Raw genomic sequence first — 22,092 nt, 5'->3', positions numbered from 1 at the left:
TTACCCCCCCCTCTACTCCTTTGATTTTTTTTTGATTTTTTTATTTATTTTTTTTTTTTTTATATATTAGCAGTTTTCTGGGTTGGACTAAGTAATTTTTAAAATTCATTGTAAGTAAATATTTTATAATTGCCAATAACATTGTACAACAATAACAAATGAATATTAGTTAGCCAGAAACAAAATTTGATTTATCAGCTTAAATGATACTTAGGTCTGACTTTGAAAATTGGACAAGATACCTTTTATATGTTAGATAAAACTGAAAAGGAATTATTTGATTTTTTTTTTTTTAATTTTTCTATACTAAGTTTTCATGTCCTCAAGTATTATTATATATACTATTTATAAAATTCTAAATGTTTATTTATTTGTGTGTGTGTATTGGTATACATAAAACATTTATAAAGGCATTTAAGATTGTCGTAGACTCCTGAAAATTCAGTATGTTATTGCTATACATACTATGAGATGACTAACCAATTTTTACGATTTCACGTTCAAATGAACATCTACAGTAAAAATTGGTGTGTGTATTGGTATATATAAAACTTTCGAACGGATGCACCGAATTGAAAAATTTTTTTTTTCTTCCCCCCCCCCCCGCCTGAAAGGTGTGAGTCCCTAGATTGTCCTTATCTATATATGGTTCGTAACGAACAACGCCAAGTCATACAAAAGGCCCGAAATAAGGGTTTTGGGGTCGTTTTGTGACTTTTTCAATGGAATTTAGCATTCTCTGTACAGTCGCAATAACATCTTTCAGCATACGGACAGGACTTGTGGCGCAATTAATGACGTGTCTGACTACGGATAAGAAGATTCCAGGTTCAAATCCTGGCAAGTTTGTAATTTTAACCATCAGTTTACTCATTATCCATACCCTTAGTTAGGGTATTTTTGTTTTTTTTCAGTGATTTTTGTTTTTGCGGTGATTTTTGTTGTGCATATGGAATTTCCCATACTCTGAGTTCACAGGGTAAGTGTTGATGGTAAGACGATGTTGAGTGTACTCGATTTTATGCTTGACTCGGCGTTGTGTGTGCCGACATGGTGCAGCCACTAGTGTAGAATAAGATAATGTAGTAAAGTTCCATAGGAACTTTATTACATTATCAAGTTAATAAAGGTTACAGGAAGAGGATTAAGAGAGAAACTTCTTTAGGTCATGAAATTTCAAAGCTAAATGCTTCTCATCAAAAGTGAAGAAAAAAAGCCGGCATTACATAAAAGTACAGGTAAACGGACAACACCGACTTTGAAAACATGTACATTAGGAACAGAAAAGTTTTTGAGATTAGAATTGGAAAAAAATTATTTTATGTGGGGCGGGGAGGAGGGGCGATATGATGGGAATAGATATAAGAAGGGAACAAAAACAAAAAACAAATGCTAAAAGAATATTAGAAACAATGTATGAGAAAAATTTTCTAAATCTTAAAAAAAAATTTTAAACTTACAAAAAATTTAAAACAAAAATAAATTTACAATAATTTTGCTCCTCTTAACTGAGTAGAACTTTTCTTTATCAATATAGGTTTGTCTTACCATTAAAAATTTACTTTTTGGCTTAATTTTTATTACCTTATATATGTTGGAAAATTTTAATTTCCTTTTATGCTGATGCTCTATCTTGAATATTGAGCATTTTCATCTGGTTAGGATTGTCTTGTAAATATTAGTATTAATTATATACCCTCTTTAAGTTTCCAAAATTCTATAGTTTATCAACTGTGTGTGTTTGTGTGTGTGTGTTTGCAAATATTGTGTAGTAAGCTGTTATTGTAGGAAATCTATTATATAAAAGGAAAAATGTGTGTGTGTGTGTGTGTTTGTATGTCTGGCAAAAATTTTTGACGGACCCATCGGACTGTGAAAAAGTTGCTATTGTTTTAAAGCTCGGTCTTTCCGACAAATATCGAAAAATTGTCCAAAAACATTCTTTCCCCATCAACTTGGCCGGTTTTTTGTTTTTTTTTCTCCAGGAAGGGTAACTTTGTCAACATTCAAACCTTACATCGTCATATAAGACGTTATTTTGACTGCTTGTGACATCACAATTGTGGTGGGCACATCGATAAGGCCGTTTGCTTTATTTTTATTTTTTTTTTTATTTTATTTTTTTTTTTTAAACCTCCTTTTCCTAATTTTTCAACCAACATCCTTACACACACCTCCACGCACCTGGGCAACGCCGGGTACCCAGGCTAATGAATAATAAAAAACAAACCAATTATAGACCGCTGCAATTCCTGGTTTTGGTTATTAAATATTTGCATTAGAATTGATTTGGTTGAAATTTTTTTTTTTTCTTCTTTAATTGTGAATTTGAAATTTTTGGCAACTCCTGGTGCCTTTTTCAGCTAAAAATGAAATTATCTGGAAAATCCATATAAAAATGCCATTATTTTAAAAACACTTGTAGGAATGACACCTCAACATTTTTTGCTTTGCATTTCTTCCATGAATTTCGTTCATATAGATAAATGTTATTGTAAGATATAACAAAATTCAATTGCAGATCATTGCAACTCATTTTGTTTCATGTCTGCGATTAGATTGGACTTTAAGAAAAGAAAAATAAGATGGTTGTCCAGAATTCGTCCTATATTAAAAAAAAAAAATCTTTATAATGTACATACCCGTGACGAAATGGAAAAATCATATTTCAAAAGTCGTGTAAATAGATCAAGTTGTTGTATTTTTATAAAGAAAATCAATTTAAACAATTTTTAAGCGATAATTGGGCAATGACATCACAAGACTGATCTCGCAAGTTTGAATTAGTGAGTTATTTCCCTTTTATTTCTTCAAGATGGCAATGTGAAACGGTCCTTCATGGCTGACTCATTATTTGAGTTTTTTTTTTTTTTTAATTTTTTTTTTTTTTAAAGTTATAATTAAAACTATTTTATTAATCAATTTGTGATTTTTAGGATATATTTTTAATCACAGGTACGCACATCATAGACATAAAAAAAATTTTTTGTGAGGTATATTCTGGACAAGAACCAAAAATATCTTTATACTTAATGTATAACATACATTAAACGTTTTTGTTCCAATTTTAATCAAATTGGAGGTATTAATCTAAGCAATGAATTGCAGCGATCTGTAATTGACTAATTTTATTTGCGTACTATTATCCTCATCTGTTTCACAAGCTATAGATTCAACGTCTATCCACTGCGCCATGGGCCCCGAAGGGCGAGCAAGGTTGGATTTTTTAGTCTTATAAATCCAAGTTGTTTGTTATCTGATTCCATTGTTTGGTCCGAACCGAATGGTAGATATTATTTAATTATTGAAATTCTTTTGAGATGAATAATTTGTATATTTTTTTATTTGCAAACTATTATCCTCTTCTTTTATCGTTATTGTTCCACGACGTTTCCGCCAACTATTCCTCTGGCCTTCGTCAGATTGTCAGCTGCAACGGGGTAGGAATGCTGAATCTTTTAACTGTATCTTCAGTAATTACTGTCTTCCATAGTTGTTGTCATCTCGCCACGAAGGCCAGAGGAATAGTTGTCCGAAACGTCGTGAAACAACATTAAAAGATAAGGATAATAGTCCGCAAATAAATCAAATATACAAATTACGCATCTCAAAAGAATTCCAATAATAAATGTGATTGACTTGTTTTTGTTATTCATTTTCAATATATAACCGTGATACATTCTTATGAATTCCTCGATCTTCAGTGATGCACTCTCCTCATTGCTGATTTCGGGTTTCGCATCGTATCAACTCAGCAGTGGATGCACCAGATCATCTCCTTCAAAGCTATTGGCTACGTGTGCTGATATTGCAAAAATTTGTGTTCTGACAATCTTTTTTTTTTTTCTTTTTTTTTTCTTTACATCATGCTTATGTCATTAGTAAATGCTGTAAAACACATGAAAAACTTTATTTTTTAGTCTTTTGACCCGTTTTGCTTACTAAGAAAATTTTTTTCTGCATCGGGGGGGCTATATGAACAAATTTATCTTTTGACAACTTAATATTTTTCACTTACTAGCCAAATACAAAAGTTACTAGTCAAACCCACATGATTTTTGGAATGTGACATCTTCATTTCATAATGAGTATGTACATCAAAGATTTTTCTGTATTTTTTATAATTCTAAATATGCACCAAATTTTATGTCAAGTGAGAATGTGTGTGTGAGGACACTTCTCAACCTATATACTCTACAAATTCTTGGTCTACAGATTTGAAATTTGATGTATAGGTATTCCAACACGTGGAAAACTTTTTTAATCCGTTTTTATCGGGGGTGGGGGAGGGGCTGCTGCTAAGAGATAAAAATTGAAAAATTGGTGCGTTGGCGTCATTGGATTTTTATCTGTTTGCTGTTTCATAAATCCGCATGCACGAATCCTTCTCATGACAGATTCCTTATGGTAAGAATAAGTAGGTTTAAAAACATTTTGTAAAACTCATGTCAAGCTGGCCTAATGGTTATTGTACTTGACTCGCTGTGTTTAGAATTTGGTTTTAATCTCAGTATTTTTTTTTTTTTAATGTTTTACTTACAAGAAGTGAACTGTTTAGAAAAAACAATACTCTCATGCATGTCTCGATTTCTGTATGAATTAAAATCTAATATTTATGCATATTTTACAACCGGGCAACGCCGGGCGGCCTGCTAGTATTCATTTAAAATCATGTAATTTACATGTTTGTATATAAATTAGCATTTTGATCAGACCAATCATCTTTTTTCTTTTTTTTTTTTTTTTTAAATTCCTTCCAGAGGGAGAGTTTCTCTGATTTTATATTGCCCCCACCTTTCTACACACGCACACGCTTGAAATGGTTTAATACAGAGGCTGGAAAGTCATTTTTTTGTCTTTTTTTTTTTTTTTTTCTTACACTAATTTTTTTGTGTGACAGGACGTATATATATTGATGGTGCAACTTTAATGTGTCATTCCAACCAATCATTTAATTTCGAACAAAAGCATTTCAGGAAAAAATATTACAAACTTACATATGATGTCGAAATTAGTATAAATTTTCAAAAACTACAAAAAATGGTCAAGTAGATGTGCTAGAGCTAATTTTCGGAGGAAAGTGTGCAGTATTACAGAAAAGAAGCAAGATGGCTGACCTGAAAGATAGTCATCGGTAGAATGCAGTTATCTCCCCCTGATTTTGAACCTTTTAGAGTTAATTTACAGTGAAAAATCACAACTTCGAAAGTTACAATTTTTACTTATTTTTACTTATTTTTCTATTGGCCCAGTTTTCATAATTTTTTAAACTTATACTAATTTCGGCATGTCACGTTAGTACGTAATGTTTTTCTCTGAAATGCATTTTTTATTTTTTTAAGACGCTAAAGTAAAGTTGCACCATATTTTTTATATAAAATATACAAATAAATACACGTTGGTCTTTATTATAGAGCGGTGGATGAAAATACAGTTATGAACAGGTATTGTATGGTCTTTGCCCTGAACTAAGGTTATTTGTTAGAAAAGAAAAAAAGAATTAACAAATCTTTTTTTGTAATGTCTTTAACCAACCAATTGCATATTAATAGACATATACTCTTTTTTTATATATATATATTTATATAATCCGTCTTAAGTAACTGTATAATTTTATTTTAACATAGCATGGCGGAAATGTGACTACAATGTATGGTAATCCCCCCACCCCCATCCAACATGAAACTTGATGTTTATTGAAAACTTTTAAAGCTTCTTTGTGTTCTCGAAAAAATTAATGCACTTTGCTAGTCTTTTGGAGACTAACGTAATACTTTGGTGTGCAGTTCTAACTGCACTTATGCAACCTTAGATGTGTTTTTAAGTTTAGCAATGCTACAAAAATGAGATTTCTGATTTCGAATGACACATGAAGGTGCTTGTTCGCTTATTGAACCGCACTATTTTTATATAGGATTTTCAAGGTGGTTTACAATATTTTTTTTAATTGCTAGGTGAAAGTACAGAATAGTTATAAAGCACCCTCCTCTCCCCATGTTAAGAATGGCTTTCTAAATGTTATTTCAGCGCGGTTCAATAAGTGCACAAGTACTTACAGAATATAAAAAGAAATGCTTAAAAATGTAAGAAAACAAGAGAAAATATATAGTTACTTATGGCGGACCATATGCGTATGCGTGTGTTTTTGTGTCATTTTTTTCCTTTTCTTTTTCTTCAAATGTTCCATTGCTCAGATTAACTTTTATTTCTAGGAAGTCTACCTGTTTTTAGTTAATATTATATATGTAACTAACTTTTTTAACTAAAACTAACTTTTAAATCTTTTTTTTAACCGACTTGAAACAGATAGATTTCTTAGATGGAGTATTTAATCTGAATAATGAAACGTTCAAACCTTTCAATGAAAAATCACACATGCTTATATATAAACATTTTATTCGCCCCCCCACCCATCGATTATTAGGCATATATCCAAATAAGTCTCTAATACTCTCTAAAAGAAAAATAAATAAAAATGAGGTGTTTGTGTAGAACAATGAATTTAGAAACAAATGCATTTTGAGTAAAACACCATTACGTAGTTACATGTTGAAATTAGTATATATTCCCAATATTACGAAAACGGATCTAGTAGAATAATAGTCATGAATACGGAAAGCCAATAGTTATGAAATAAAAGCCAAGTACGTCCAAGGATGGAATACTGCTTCCATATCTGGGCAGGAGCTGCTAAAAACAGCCTATCTTGCCTTGACAGAGTACAAAATAGACTTCGTGGCTTAGTGGGGGATGCCCTTTTCTCTTCCTTGCAACCTCTCTCCCACAGAAGAGACGTTGCAAGCCTATCTTTGTTTTATCGTTATTTTCATGTCAGGTGCTCGTCTGAACTCCAATCTCTGGTCTCCCCTCGTCAATCTTTTACAAAAACACCCGTCTAGCTGAATCCACTGTCAAAAACTTTTCCCACTCTTTATCTATGCCCAAATCAAAACGTAGATTCCATGAACAAAGCTTCTTTCTTAGAATTGCACGCCTGTGGAACTCTGTTCCGTTTTTTTTTTTTTTTTACGCAGTGATCACCACTTATCAAGGCCCGGAAGCCACTCAGGGATAAGGGTTATTGCAAGTACATTACGTTAGTGAGATTTGCTGAAATGTTTACTTAAGGGGGCGGTTCATTAGGAATTTGTTAATATTGGACTTGAAGACAACCAAGTTGTAGTCTGGAGGGAAGCAGGCAGACGGAACAGAGTTCCACAGGCGTGCAGTTCTAAGAAAGAAGCTTTGTTCATGGAATCTGCGTTTTGATTTAGGCACAGATATAGAGTGGGGGAAATTTTTCACAGTGGATTCAGCTAGACGGGTGTTTTTCGTGAAAGATTGGCGAGGGGGGACCTGAGATTGGAGTTCAGACGAGCATCTGCCATGGAAATAACGATAAAACAAGGACAGGCTCGCAACGTCTCTTCTGTGGGAGAGAGGTTGCAGGGTAGAGAAAAGGGCATCCCCCACTAAGCCACGAAGTCTATTTTGTACTCTGTCAAGGCAGGATAGGCTGTCCTTAGCAGCTCCCGCCCAGATATGGCAACAGTACTCCATCCTTGGACGTACTTGGCTGCTTCCCTCCTGACTACAACTTGGATGTCTTCAAGTCCAACATAAACAAATTCCTGATGAACCGCCCCCTTAAGTCGATACTTTAAATGTCCACACTAACGCACTATACCTACAATAACCCTTATTCCTGAGTGGCTTCCGGGTCTTGATAAGTGGTAACCACCTTGTAAAAAAAAAATAAAAATTATCAAATTTTAGCATAGGTTTTAAAGTATTAAAGTTGGAAAGTTCTTTAAAATCTCATAATTTATGAAAAACTGACTTATCTTCCCTTGCTTTCCTTGAAATCCACCATTGAGGAAATAAAAAAAAAAAAAAAAAAAATCTCAGTCCTAGTTTCTAAGATTTTTTTATTCTGAAGAATAGATCTAACACGTCTTCTACTGGATCATTTTTCATAATTTTTGGAATTAATACTAATTTCAACATGACCTGTAATTATGTAATGTTTTCACCTGAAATGCGTTGGTTTAACATATAATTATTCTGCGCAAGCATCAAAAATATAAATCTAATGCTCATATAGTCGACAGTAGAAAGCATTAAAAATAAAGGCTGTTACAAGAAACCACTAGTGCACATACATCAGGAAAAGATAAATCTGGTATAAACTCATAAAGAACATGATCCCCACATACTTTCTCAGCGTAGTAGATATGTTTCCGCAAATTGATAATTTCCAAAATATGAAACAAAAACAACCTAAAAAATCAGCTGCTCTTACAACAGTCATCTTTAAATCATTTCTTGACAAATATTTGTCGTCATAAGGTCTTGAGTAACTAAATTTTAATTTCATTCATGATTTTCAACCCTCTCATAATATTCTTCATCATTTAAGTGACAATCTCATAAGCTCTTCTTGAGTGGCTTTTGGCCTTTTTTTTTTTTTTTTTTTTTTTTTTTTTTCATCAAACAATGAAACAACTTAATTTCCAAATAATTTTGACAACTGTATTTTCAACACGGCTGGCATTAAGTGTCGATTTTTAAGTAATTTTATATATTTTTAAAGTCATTTTAGTTAACTTTTGTTTGGCACATTTTTAAACTTATATAGAAAAAGAAGTAAAATTTAAGTTGTAAGGGAGACAACTCTTATTCTTCAGTTAAAAATGAGTTGTTTCCTTTGCTGGTTTTTAATTAAAATACTCGGTGGTCAGAAATGTTTCATAGCCAAGCCTAGATGAGTGATAGGTAATATTTATTTTTAAAAAATAAATTGTAGTGAAGTACCTTATTATAACATAGAATAATGATAACTAATGACAATTGGCTTGTTAGAAACAAAATTTCATTTTCTGAAATGTTATTTTGAAAATCCTGAGATAAATTGTTGGATTATAAAGCCTTGTTTTAGTGTTTTTCTTCAACCAAAGTATGGCTTTTAAAATACAATGTTGCAAAAAAAAAAAAAAAAAAAAAAATATTTGCACTTTAACATATCTGCATTGTCTGGACAATTATGGCCATTAATTTAAACATTTGCAAACATGATTCTTCAATTATATTTGTCTTTTGTATTCAAAGCTATTCCATCGCGTTAATAATTCTTTTTATATTACAGATATTTTTAACGTTTCTTTTGAAAGAAAAACTGTAAACATGATATAGTAAATTATTTCCGATCAACAATAGATGTTCACACAGACAGCATTGAGTGAATATCCAACCTTTTGTTTTAATTTTTTATCACTTTGTTTTTGCTGGGGATGGCGCATTCTACCAGATGCCAAACATTCTCTCATTAGTTTAGTTACTCCAACCGAAAGATCTTTTTAAGATTCTAACCGTCCCTTTAAGTGCTATTGTTTGTATTTCTCTTGCACTTGGTTCACCGGGTATATTCATCAGATAGTTTTCGAAATTCTTTTTCACTAGCCCGGTTGCTCCTATAATGACTGGTATGATTAATACCGTCTTAAGATTACTTTTCATGTTGTACATAAGTTATTGATATTTTGTTATTTTCTCCCTCTCCGCTCTGTTGAGGCCAACATCATGAGGGACGTTTACTTCAACTAGAGTTGCCACTTTCTCCCTCTTGTCCCATATAACTGTCAGGCTTAATAGCCCGATTTTCTAGGTATGTAGTCATAGCGGATAGTGTATGACTTATTTCCAACTGTTCATTCTGGTGGGTGGGTGTGTGTGTGTGTGAGTGTGTGTGTGTGTGTGTGTGTTGAATAAACAGACGTGTCTGTGAAACTTGCGATGCAAATCCTTTTATTAAAAATCTTTTCTTTTCTTTTTTTTTTTTTAATACTTTTTTCTTTATATAGTAAAACTAGCGTGGGTATCTGGAGGTGTGTTGAACAAAAAATGTAAAAAAAAAAAAAAAAAAAAAGTGGTAGCAAGCAGGCAAGCTCAAACCTGTACTGCAAAGGAGGAAAAGAATGTTGAAAAAAAAATGTAACGTGTTCGTTGTTGCACCCATTACCAAACCGGAAGCAACGTAGGTTTAAATTAAGGCCAGACAATCGAAAAGAGGGGTTGACTTTCGAAAATACCAGCAAAAAAAAAGCGACCCCTCCCTGTAGAAAAGTGCCCAGGTGAAGGAATTAATGTTTTTAGCCAATTTTTTGATATTTGTTGTCTGAATGGTCGAGCTTCAAAATGATACCAATCTCGTGAACATCCGTCATCTCTGTAGAAAGTGTTAGGCAGACAGACAGACATACATACATACATTTAAACACAGGTGAGATTTATATTATAGAAGATGGCCACTATCAAAGAAGGATGGTTTGTAAATCAAATGTTCATAGCTTGTGAACCCATTGAAATTACCTTATGTTTTCTGTTTTGATTTCTGGGATGTGTAAAAAAAAAAGTTTTAAAATATTTTCTGGCCAGAAGGGGTGTTTATTCTTTTCAACTTTATTCTGCAACTTTTTAGCTAGTCTGAGAAATTGTCTTCAGATGAATGGGCTGTTGCATAGCCTCCTTCCAGTCAGGTGGTCTGTGTCTTGGGCAGGTTGGGGAGTCTATTTGTCTCCATTTGTGTTTGTTTATTGCAGTCCTGCAGTATCTTGTTCTGATCCGGTTTGCGGCTACCCACGGCTTCCTACTATTTGTTAAAAAAAAAAAAAACCTGGAAGGCTAAAAGTTGGGTCTTCAATGATGTCCCCCTCTTTTGGGAGTATTGTTTCTCCATTCCTCCTTCCGTGTCTCAACTGGGTCAAAAAATTTTGATTTTTGGGTTGTAGAAAATCTTTCTGGACCTCAGTTGGGTGGCCTCTGGGGCATCTTTTAAAATTTGTTGAATTAGTAAGCCCCTGATGTCCTCTTCAGTGTTTTGAACCCAGTTTTGAGTTGCCTCTTTCCTCTTTATGTGGGGTGGTGCAATTGAGCTTGCTACTGGTAGCCATTGCATTAGGGTTGACTTCAGATATCCTAAGGTAATACATATGGTTTCTCAGTTTTTTTGTCAATTGATCTTGTATGTTGGCTCTTAGACAATGCTGAAGCGCAGAATTCTGCAGTATTGTAGCAGAGTGCAACTGTTGTTGTTCTGAGAACACTTTGGGAAGCTCCCCACTGCATTCCAGCTACTTTTTTTTTTTTTTTCAATCTTATTTGCATATCCCCCTAAAGTGTCTGCTGATAGGACAGCATTCTATCAAGGGTGACTTCCAGGTACTTGGGAAATTGATCAGGTGGCAAGCTGTTTCACTAGCTTTAATCTTGGGGGTTGTCTGGCCTCATGGCTGTTGAGATGGAAAACTGATGTAACCGTTTTTACAAATCTGGCCTTTTTTTTTCTCTCAAATGATCTTGGTGTACATACATGTATGTCAATTGCTTCATCTTTATAGATGTTAGCCATCCCAATGTTCCCCACCAACCTCATAGGTTTCAGGTACATACATACAAGGGGCTGTTATCTTTTAGTATGTTTAACTAAAAGTCAGAAACTCACAAAATTGGTATATTCTTGATCGGCGTTAGCCTGGATGAATAATATCTAAAATTTAGAAAAAAAAATATTCACTGGATTCTGCTGGGCCATGATTCATCAAGAGGGATTTTTTTTTTTTTTCAATTATTACTCAAGGGATTTATCAAAGGTGAGTTTATATGTTAGTGTGTCTAGAGAGGAATGGGCTGAGTGAAGGAGGAAGAGGTAGCGTGAGGAGAGAACGATGCAAGTTTTAATAAAAATAGGTTACTTGTACCTTTCGGCAACGAGTAGTCCTGTTAAGTAGTTCAGAAATAAGTTTTCAACACGAATGATTTTTGAAAACTCAAAGTGGATATATAAATATTAATATTAGAAGTGATATTTATAGAGCAATCTTAATCAGATGAAAGTGCTCATTATTCGGTATAGAGCATTGGTATAAAAATGTCAAAATTAAAATTTTGTAAAATCTCTGCACAGTAAGTTTGAATTTACGTTTTTTATTCGGCACAATGGATACAAGTTGAAAATGAAAATTTCCTGTTCTAAATTTCCAAGTGTTGAATAATCTTGTAAATTCTAATTTACTTTACATGGAAAAAAGATTACAGTATTTTAGTGTTTTTTTTTTTTTTCATTTTCTATGTTCGAGGTGCCTTCAATAAGTTTCCAGACTTTTTTGTATGGGCACTTGATAGTACACACATGAAACTCTAGTTTTCTTCGAAGTAATCTCCTTTGGCTGCAATGCACTTGTTGTACTGTTCCAACAACTTCTGGAAGGCCCCATGGAAGTCCTCTTGTGTGAGTTTGTCAAAGACCCTCATCACGGCCTCTTTCAACTCGATTGTCTCATGTCAACAGCCTCTAAGGTTTTCTTTGAGCTTAAGGAATAACCAAAAGTCATAAGGAGCAAAGTCTGGACTAAAGTATGCCTTTATGCCCATCTTTCTAATCTTCTCTGAACATCCTTGGGCCAAATCATGCATGCACAAAACTTTTTGATTCGTTTTCATCTGAAAAAAAGGGCTGCTAAGAGCCAATTTTCAAAATTGGTATGCTAGAGTCATCAGATTTTTTTTTTATGTTTGCTAAGTGTTTCATGACTGCGCATGCATGAATAGTTCACATTACAGATTCTTTATGTCAAGAATAAGTAGTTTGAAAACGCCTTTTTAAAGATTGTGTCATGCTGGTCTAATGGTTATCATACTTTACTCTGTCTTTAGATTTTGGTTTTGAGCTCTACTGTAGTATTTAAAAACGTTTTTTTTTTTACTTACAAGAAGTGAACGGTTTAGAAAAAAAACAATACTCGCACATATATTAGTTTTTGTATTAATTAAAATATAATATTTATTTTTTTTTTTTTTGTTTTTTGTTTTTTTATGACCGAGCAACGCCAGGTGGCCTACTAGTAGATGGATGAAGGGGGTAAATAGTGAATGCGCTTTTGTGAAATTCAAACGATGAGCATTAGAGATCAATTAATACATATTCCTAAAATTTTTGTTTCAGGAGGTATTCCTAATTTTCCTAAAATTTGTTTCAGAAAGCATAATATAAGCATAACCTTTCATCTGAAAATTCAAATATTTCAGATTTACATCAAATTTGATCTCCTTCAATGTTGATTCGGTGAATGTTAATTTCTTAAGCATGAGATTTTTCAGAATCCAAATTAGGAATCGTGGATTTTGATCAAAATTAGAATGAGGATTCTAGACGTGTGGTTTAATATTTTTAATCTGTGGGGGAGCACATAAAAGTGGTGAAAAACTGAGGTTTTATTATTTATGTACAACGATTAAGGGCACAACAATTGGCTCCTGCTGATTATCTGTTCATGCGATTTTTCGGCACGCCATTCGAGAAATCTATGACTGACAATCACACTCGCTGATTGCTGCCAATTTTATATTTGAGCAATTGCTGCATATAAACAACAAAATTTAGTCAAAATACTCAGCAATAAAGATTGAGAGTTTATCTATAATATAAAAGCGAAGTGTGTGTGCGTGCATTTTTTTTTCGCCTCACAACTTTTTATATACTCCCTAGATTATAATATCTCCAATTTACAGAACAAGGTCGCATCTATCTTTTATTTCAGCGACTTTTATGTTATGCGCTGTGATTTCATTTCTCTATCGCATGATGTTTGACCTAGAAAACCACACGTTGCCGTTCGTTTAACCATCTGCTTTTTTAAACGTTTAATTTCAATCATTATCACTTCTCTGCCCTCGTAGCATCGTGGTAAGTTATTAGGCTATTCGCTTCAAGGCTTTGGGTTTGAACCTACCTCCCTACCAAAACTTTTTTTTTTTCTTTTACACCTACAAACACCCAGGCACCCCTGCTGGTTTGATATAAATCTCACTTGTCTGTTAGTGTGTGAATATATGTATGTATGTATGTCTCGCTAAAACTTTCGACAGGTGCGACTAACAGTGATAAAATTAGTATTGTTAGAAAGATCCATCTCTCTGGCGACAAATATATAAAAATTGACCAAAAACATCAATACTTTGACCATCAACTGGTCCACTTTTTACAATGAGGGGTGACTTTTTGCATCAACGTTTTTGCAAAGTCATCATACGTTTTGCAATGATTAAGTTTATTTGGAACACTCACTCACCCTCAATGTCATAAGTAGCGATGGGTGCGGTGACTAAAGCATTTTCTTTCCCCCCCCCCTCTCCTTTTCCTGTTACTACTGTGGCTAATTTTTTTTATTTTTTTTGCGATCGCACAGGTACTTGCTGTTTTTTTTTTTTTTTTGCACTCGCTCAATTGAAACATTTTTTTTTTAGGGCTGGGTTTTCTCAAACCCTTACGATAAAGCCTCCACACTCGGGCAATGCTGAGTATCCCCGTAAATAAAACTTAAAAAGATATATGAGAATCGTTTTTGGGGGAAGGGGGGGGGGTCTCCCCTGAAAAAAAAATTGAATTTAAACTGATTTAGTCAAAATATTTGATAAAAATTGAAATAGTTTATTTTAAACAAAATTTAAAATGATTTTTTTTTTTTAAAGGATTTTTTTTTTTTTCTTCAGAAAAAAATTTTTCAACACAATAATAAATCTATAAAGCATTTTAAAATTTTTTAGATAGATTTGGTTATTCATATTATTTGGATTCTTCGAACTACTGTTCTCATCTTGGTCATTATTTTCACAATGTTTCTGTCGATGTAATTTGCGACCTTCAAGTGCATCTTATCAAACTCGGGGAATGTTTGTTGGATTCTAGAATTTAAACAGAATTTTGAACGGAACCCTTTATTTACTTCACGGTCTTGTTCTGTCAGCCATGATTGGATAGAGGTCCTAAGTAATTCACAATTGGATTTTTCAGTCACCTACACTGAGGATTGAACCTTCAACCTTTAGGAGAATATCACTTTTACAATTGATTTTAAAAAGTACTCTAACCACTGCGCCAGGGATCCACAGTTACATCAACCGAAACCTGAAAATCTCATTTAAGTCTGAGTCTGAAGAATCTAACCACGAAATCTGTATAAAATTAGAATTATATTTACATTTTAATTTAGACTGACTGCTATGGGGGGGGGGGGTCTATGTAAAAAAAAGTTAAAATAACCAAGTTTATGTTTATATATATTTTTTTTCCCCCCAGTATTAGGGGAAATATTTAAAAAAAAAATAAATAAATAAATAAAATAAAAATGGTTTCCTGATCTAAAATGCACCAAACATTGATATTATTTTTCCCCCCTTTCCCTTTGCAAAACTGAATCATGTTCTGCAAAGTCAAAAACAAGAATTTTTCCTCATTTATTTATTGCGGACTATTATCCCCATCTTGTTTAGTTGTTTTGGCCAACTATTTCTCTGACCTTCGTCAGGTGGTTACCACGACTGGGTAGTAATTGCTGAGAATGTGGTTAGGAGATTGAGTTCCTATCCCGTCATGGTTACCACCTGACGAAAGCCAGAGGAATAGTTGGCTGAAACAATTAAAGATGAGGATAATAGTCCGCAATGAATAAACAATACTCGTCTCAATAAGCATTCCAATTAAGAATTTTCCTCTACAAAACCCTGAAACCAAACGCCATGAATAAATATTTGAAGATATAAAAAACTGAAGCATAAATTCCTTTGAAAAAAAAAAAATGACCGGGTTCAGCATTAAATAATCCGGTTGATATGCCGTACACTAACCAACCTCATAAGTAAATACTATATTTATTTAAATATCTGTTAAAGAATAGGATTATTCATCAAAGGGTTATAGTCATCTAATTATACTTCCTAACTTCCAGCGTGGCTGCTACCGGAAGCGGTTCCAAGGCAAATCAGTTCCTTCACTTTTCTAGTTCTTCAGTATTTCTATTGTGAAGTCATTTATTGAAATGAAATATAAAAAAAGAACATTATTTAAAAGTATATCCCTTTTATTTTATTTTTTTTTTTTGTGAAAATTCTTTCTTTTTTTTTTTTTTTGTGAAAATTCTTTTTTTTTTTTTTTTTTTTTTTTAATCTAAAAATACGTTCAAATTCGTGTGAATGTCTACTTCAACTTTTTCTCGTCAAACCAAAATTGCAGTGGAAATTAATTAATAATAAAAACCGTTATGAGTTGGTTTTATTCTTGAACCACCAAAATATCATTGTGGACCTCCAATTTGTTATATTTTGCCTGTGAACCCCCCCCCCCCAAAAAAAAACATATTCAATGGACCCCTAGGTTGAGAACCCCTGGATTACATAATTTTATAATAAAAATAACTTAAACAAAACCATTATTTTAAAACAAACTAATGTAATAGGCTAGTTTAAAATAAACAGCAGATGAGGTTTATTTTTTTTAATTTTGAGTGCAAATTGCAATAAATTGTTGCTATCAACTGCAGAGCAAAATGGCCGTCCAAATTACATTTAAATAAATATAATTAAGTAAATATGATTCATAGGTTTTATTTACTAACTTTAATTTCTAATTTACATTGTTGCAACTTATTTTTCTATCGACCCTCTTCAGGTGGATTGTTCAGACACATTTTTCTCGATATTAAATGTATTGTATAAACTGTGAATGGACCTGAATAAGAATCACTCCTTTAGAATTTTTATAGTATGTTTAGTATGTAGTATAGTTTTCGAGATTGGTGGGGGGGGGTTCTGAAAGCCGTTCTTAACATGGGTTGTTGAGTGTTTATAATATATTGAGTTAGGTCATAAAATAATAGCAACTGCAGAATACCGGTTAAAATTAGGGGTGGGGGTGATTCTTGTTCTGGTCTGCCAAGTTGTTTTCTACGTATCTAAATCAAATCGACTGGTCCTTTTAACATTAATTTTTGAATTCATTGAAATTATTCTTATTTAAACCAATGTGTTTGCTTTTTTTTGTTGTTTTTTTTTTTTTTTAAATTTTATGTATGACTTCATGAATTTGTCTTACTAGCTGTATATCTATCCGACGTCACATCGCTCAATAATGTTCTTTATTTTAGTAAGCCTTTTTTTTTTTTTTTTTTTTTTTTTTTACATCCCCAAAAAATAAGATTTTGTTTGGAAGTTTCACACACACCCTCTCCCAGTCAGACAATTTGAACCCTGGGTTCAAGTATTGTATATCCTGATTTCTTGCTATCTGGCCATCATTACAACCATGCTTTGAAATGCTAAAAATATGCTTTTATTTTATTTTTTTTTTAATTTTTTTTTTTAATTTTTTTTTTTTATTTATTTCTTTATTTTTTATAAACTTATTTTTTTTATTTTATATTTATTTTATTATTTTTTAAGCAAACACAAATGCTATTCTTAACAGCGTTCCTCTTTCTGTAAAAGAAGAGACTATCACCATGTGGCTTCCTTTAGAATCTTTAATTTAATTAAAGACAATAGAAAGTGGAATTTCAGTTTGCTTTTGGCAACCTTATAACTCTCGCTCTCCTTATTTTGTCCTTTAGTTCTCACATTCAATGCGCAATGTTTCTGACAAATGGGGAAAGTATGTCCATTATTTTGGGTTCAAATCTAAAACTTATTGTTAGCTAGGTTTTGATCTGAAAGTAGTAGTAATTTGTTTAAGTTCCTTACATCAAATAGCTTTAAGCTTTGTCTGGGGCTATTTCCATATATATAAAATTCAGAATGCTCAGCTTAATTGTAATCCTGTATTGGCAGTTCATCCTAACGAGTCAATCCGTACCACCAAGTTCCTTTGGGGAAGATGAATTATTGGCTCCACACTGTTGGGAGTATGGAAATATTCAAAGAAGACATTTTGCCTTGCTATTAAATGATCCCAAAAGTTGATATCCACTTAGACAAGCCTTACGAACAATTTGAGATACAACTCTAGATATCTAAAACATGAAAATCCCTATATAATCCAACTTGCAAAAATCCCAATACCTATGTTAAAAACGCTATAATCATCACATTTACTAATATATACCCATTAACCCTTATCCTCGAGTGGCCTCTGGGCCTTGATAAGTGGTGATTCCTGTGTGTAAAAAAGAAAAATGACCGAGAAGCGCATGAGAAATTAAATTACAAAAATTTTTAGGGACGTGTTAGAAATAATTTGTTGATCTGAATTAAAAAGATTGAAACTATTTGCGATTTATTTATTTTTTTAATTTTTTTTATTTATTTTTTTATTTATTTATTTTTATTTATTTATTTTTTTTTTCGTGATGTAGATTGATAATTTGTATTAGGATTTTTCAGTTTACTGTTCTCATTTTGACTTCTTTTCTGCAGTCTTGTGGCGTAGTGGATAAAGTACTTAAGTTACTCTTCTGGGTATTGAAGGTTCAATTCTCAGTGCAGGCGACATTCAAAATGCAATTGCGAATTACTTAAGACTTCTACCCTGTCATGGCTGATGGTATGAGAGCATGCTACTCCCGTGGATTAAATAAAGTGGTCCGTTAAAACTTTGTACAGATTTCAGAATTCGACAAGATATACCTGAAGAAGGTTGGAAGTTACATTGACCAAAATGTTGTGACCCTAACACTCAAGATGAGAACAGTAGTCTGAATAATTCAAATATGAATTATCAATCCTCATCAAAAAAAAAACTCATAAACTTGATAAGTGTTATGTCTAGTGCTATTGATTAATTAAAATTAGTTTTAATTAATTACACGACATAATAGGAGTCCAAGACAGAAAGATAGGAACCAATCAAAGACAATGGAAGTAAAAAGAACCTCTTCTCTGACAAAAAAAAAAATGTCTGAAGTTCAGATTCCTGTTTGATTCCTCAATTTGCCTTTTCTCCCCCCCCCCCAAATAACAGCAACATAACTTTATTGGAACACAATTCTATTGCAATAAATACACCTGAAAGTAAGAGGATACGTCGACCGAAACGTGAAAATGGCACTCAAGATGAAAACAGTTATCCGAATATTGAAATCCTGATCGAATAATCAGAAAATAAACGGAGTTTTTAAAATTGTCCGACAAATTCTTGAGAATATTTTTAAGAAAATAATTTTTGGTAATTTTTGCAAATATTAATGTTTTCTTTCTTTCTTTTTTTTTCTTTTCCTTTTCTCATCAGTATAAGCGTTTGTCATAGTTTCATCAAAAATGTACTCATTCTAAAAAAAAAAAAAAAAGTCCACCCTTGGACAATAATGAACCTACTATGCATGGTTGTTACGGGTATTGCGTTGGTGTAACATAATCACAATGTTTTTTTTTTTTTTTTTTTTTGATAGCCACCATGTTGAAAATTTTAAAACTAAAGACTGAATTTCTATTGAAATTGTAGGTTGTATGAAGAACGGATGAAACAAGTTGATGAAAAATTAGACGAGATCAGAGCAGGAAAAGCTCTTGATTATTGGCGTCCCCTTGGTCAGTTGGAAGAAAATAAAGCAATACGGATACAAGTTGCAGGTACAGCGAATTGATTCCATAGAAATATACTAAACCAATGATTTTTTTTTCAATTTACTAAAATTTCGATGTTTTATTAGTTACATTAAGTAAAACTGGTTTCATTTTGTCTTCTTTCTGTTTAGCGAAAGTATTGCCAAGTCTTGCCCATGTATACCGAGGAAGTTAATTCGGATTGATACTTACATTTAACAAAATAATCTTTACTTTAAAAGTATATTTAAAAAGTTTAAATAAAAAAAAATAGACTTCACTTTTAAATGTGCATTTTTTGGAAAAATATCTTGTAACAAAAATTTTTTTTTCTTATTTTAAATTTTTAAAGAATATTTTTGACCTTTTCTTTTTTTAAAAAAAAATTTTCAATGTTTTTTTTTTTTTTTTTTTCAATATTTTTCTTACAAAATATAAAAAGAACATTTTAAAAGTTTATTTTTTATGTGAACTTTAAAAAAACGTATTATATAAAAGCATTTTGAAAAATAATTCAACGTAAGAACTAAAAGAATATATTTTGATTATCAAAAGACACCGGGTATTCTGCTTGTAATTATTTCCACCAATCTCATCCAACCTGCATAACACCAGGTGTTCTGCTAGTATATATTTCTGCCTACCTCATCCAATCCCAAGCGATGGCGTGTATTCTGCTACTATATATTTCCAGCAATGTCATTCAATCCCAGGTAATGCCGAGTATTCTGCTAGTATATATTTCCACCTAACTCCTTCAAAACCATATGTTCAAACACGGTTGGAATATGTGGTTAAGTGGCAGTTTTAATTATTTAGAACTGCTTTAAAGCTTCACCGCTCACTCATTTTTCGACCAAATTTCAAACACTTATTACAGTTTATAGATTACCTTCTCGGTTATATTGTGAAAAAAACTTTTCAATTTTTGTTCAGTAAAACAAGTTATAATGAATTTACTGGTGTTAAAAATCGTAAAAAAAAAAAAAAAAAAAAAAAAAAAAAACATAAGGTGAGCGACGTTTTTTTATGACTGGTTTCCATAGCAACCCTGTCGCTTCAGCAATTACCGTTGCTACCAATTCACCGGTATCACGAAAAGAGAAGTAACAAGTAAAACAGAAAGAATGAAAGGGAGATAATTGGGAGGATTTTATTGAAAGCAGATGAGTGTCGTACATTATTACATATGTGCGTGTTATGCTTATGGGAGCAAAAAATAAGACTAAAATTAAACAAAAAACAAGTGAGTTTATTGGAAGCCTGGAAAATTCATGGATTACAATAGAAAATAGTTTGGTAAACAAAATTTTTTACACAAATATATATATACGCATACATAAATACATATGGAAAGAGGTTTGTGTTTACTATAACCTTTTTACGCAAATATCACGCAAGTATAAATCATGTAGAATATCTGCATAAATTTAATTGCACGTAGTAGTTAACTGAAGATGATTATCCCATAAGAAAACCGAAAAAAACTAATAGGAAATTATTAGGTTGGTGCAAAAACGTTTTCTCACATGTTACTTTTATATATGACTGGGGGGGGGGGGTTGCCTAGATGTTTGGAGGTGTGTGCTGAGCTGCGAAAAAAAAAAAAGTGGTAGTAGGCAGGCAGGCTCAAACCTGTGACGCGAAGGCAGAAAAAGTGAAAGAAAAGCTGACATCTTACTGCTACGCTATGGCGCCAGAGGAAGTGAAAAAAAAAATGTTCAAATTTAGCCATGTCAAGTAAACTAGTTCACGCAGGTGCAGAAATGAACTTCTAGCTGCAGGCAGGTTAAGCTTCCGTTTTCGGACGTTTTATTTGTTTCCCCACCATGTTGGGAAAACCCAGCTCCCTCGAAAAAGGGGAGCTCTCAAATGAATAGTAATTGCCTGATATGAAGGGTTTTCCCCCATATTGATCAAAACTGATTGCATTCAAGACGTCCTTGACAGGTAAGCCAAGTGGCCACATTTGCATGAATTAGTTTCGGTTTGTTTGTTTGTCTTTTTTGTATAAATAAAAACGCGAAAGGACGGAATAGAGGGAATTTTTTAAATATTGATCGAAATAAATGTAGAGACAACGTCCGTTCGCAAATCGTAGGTATTATAATCTGAGGAAACTTCTATGTAAATGCAACCAACGTGAGAACCCCTACAAAGAAAAGCCTTTTGTGGACATACAAAAATGCGTGAGGTCGTTTTGCCTTTATCTATAAATATAAAAGCGAAAGTGTGTGCGCGTGCGTTTTCGTGTATGTCCAAGAAAGGCTTCTTTCCGAGAGCCGATCGGTCATCTCACAACTTAAAAATTTTTATATCGTGCCTAAATGATATCTACGAGTTAACAACCAGGGTCGTCTGCCTATTTAATTTGCCCGACTTTGAAAAGATAAATATTCAATAATTTTCAATCACCGCATGTGCATTAAGCTTTTCCGTATAATAATAAAAGCCAAACGGAGCTTAAGACATCGTTCCCAGTGCGATCGCCGGGAACATCTGAAAGCAATCAGCTTTGATTAATATGGAGTTTCTCCTTATATCAGACAATTGTTATTCAATTTGGACAATCCCCTTATGGGGAGCTGCCCCCCCCCTCCCAACATCTTGAGGAAACAAACAGGCAAAGTTGGAGAAAGAAAACAAAAAAAAAAAAACTACCTCGCAGCAAAACTTAACTGTGGGATATCTTTGACCTCATTATCATTAAATTCGCGCACCTGTTAA

General features: G+C 32.8%; 1 protein-coding gene across 10 annotated transcripts in view; it reads left to right on the top strand.

Moving 5' to 3' along the window:
• LOC145256262 (breast cancer metastasis-suppressor 1-like protein) overlaps positions 1-22,092 on the top strand; it is a 145,168-nt gene that overhangs the window by 55,244 nt on the left and 67,832 nt on the right. For 5 of the 10 annotated variants that reach the window (XR_013863946.1, XM_080114930.1, XM_080114931.1 and 2 more), the window contains exons 3-4: positions 5,415-5,444; positions 19,265-19,392. Coding sequence is in view for 8 of the 10 variants with exons in the window: in XM_080114930.1 (XP_079971056.1) it covers positions 5,415-5,444; positions 19,265-19,392 (158 nt within the window). In the remaining 2 variants the exon portion in view is untranslated. The remainder of the gene's footprint in view (positions 1-5,414; positions 5,445-19,264; positions 19,393-22,092) is intronic. The other 5 variants (XR_013863947.1, XM_080114935.1, XM_080114937.1 and 2 more) reach the window with 1 other exon arrangement.

This window comes from Euprymna scolopes, chromosome 32 (genome assembly GCF_053919585.1).
Source record: "Euprymna scolopes isolate OS-2025 chromosome 32, ASM5391958v1, whole genome shotgun sequence".
In the NCBI taxonomy this organism is placed as follows: Eukaryota; Metazoa; Mollusca; class Cephalopoda; order Sepiida; family Sepiolidae; genus Euprymna; species Euprymna scolopes.
The sequence above is the reverse complement of the archived record's forward strand: the minus strand, read 5'-3'. Positions and strand labels throughout refer to the sequence as shown.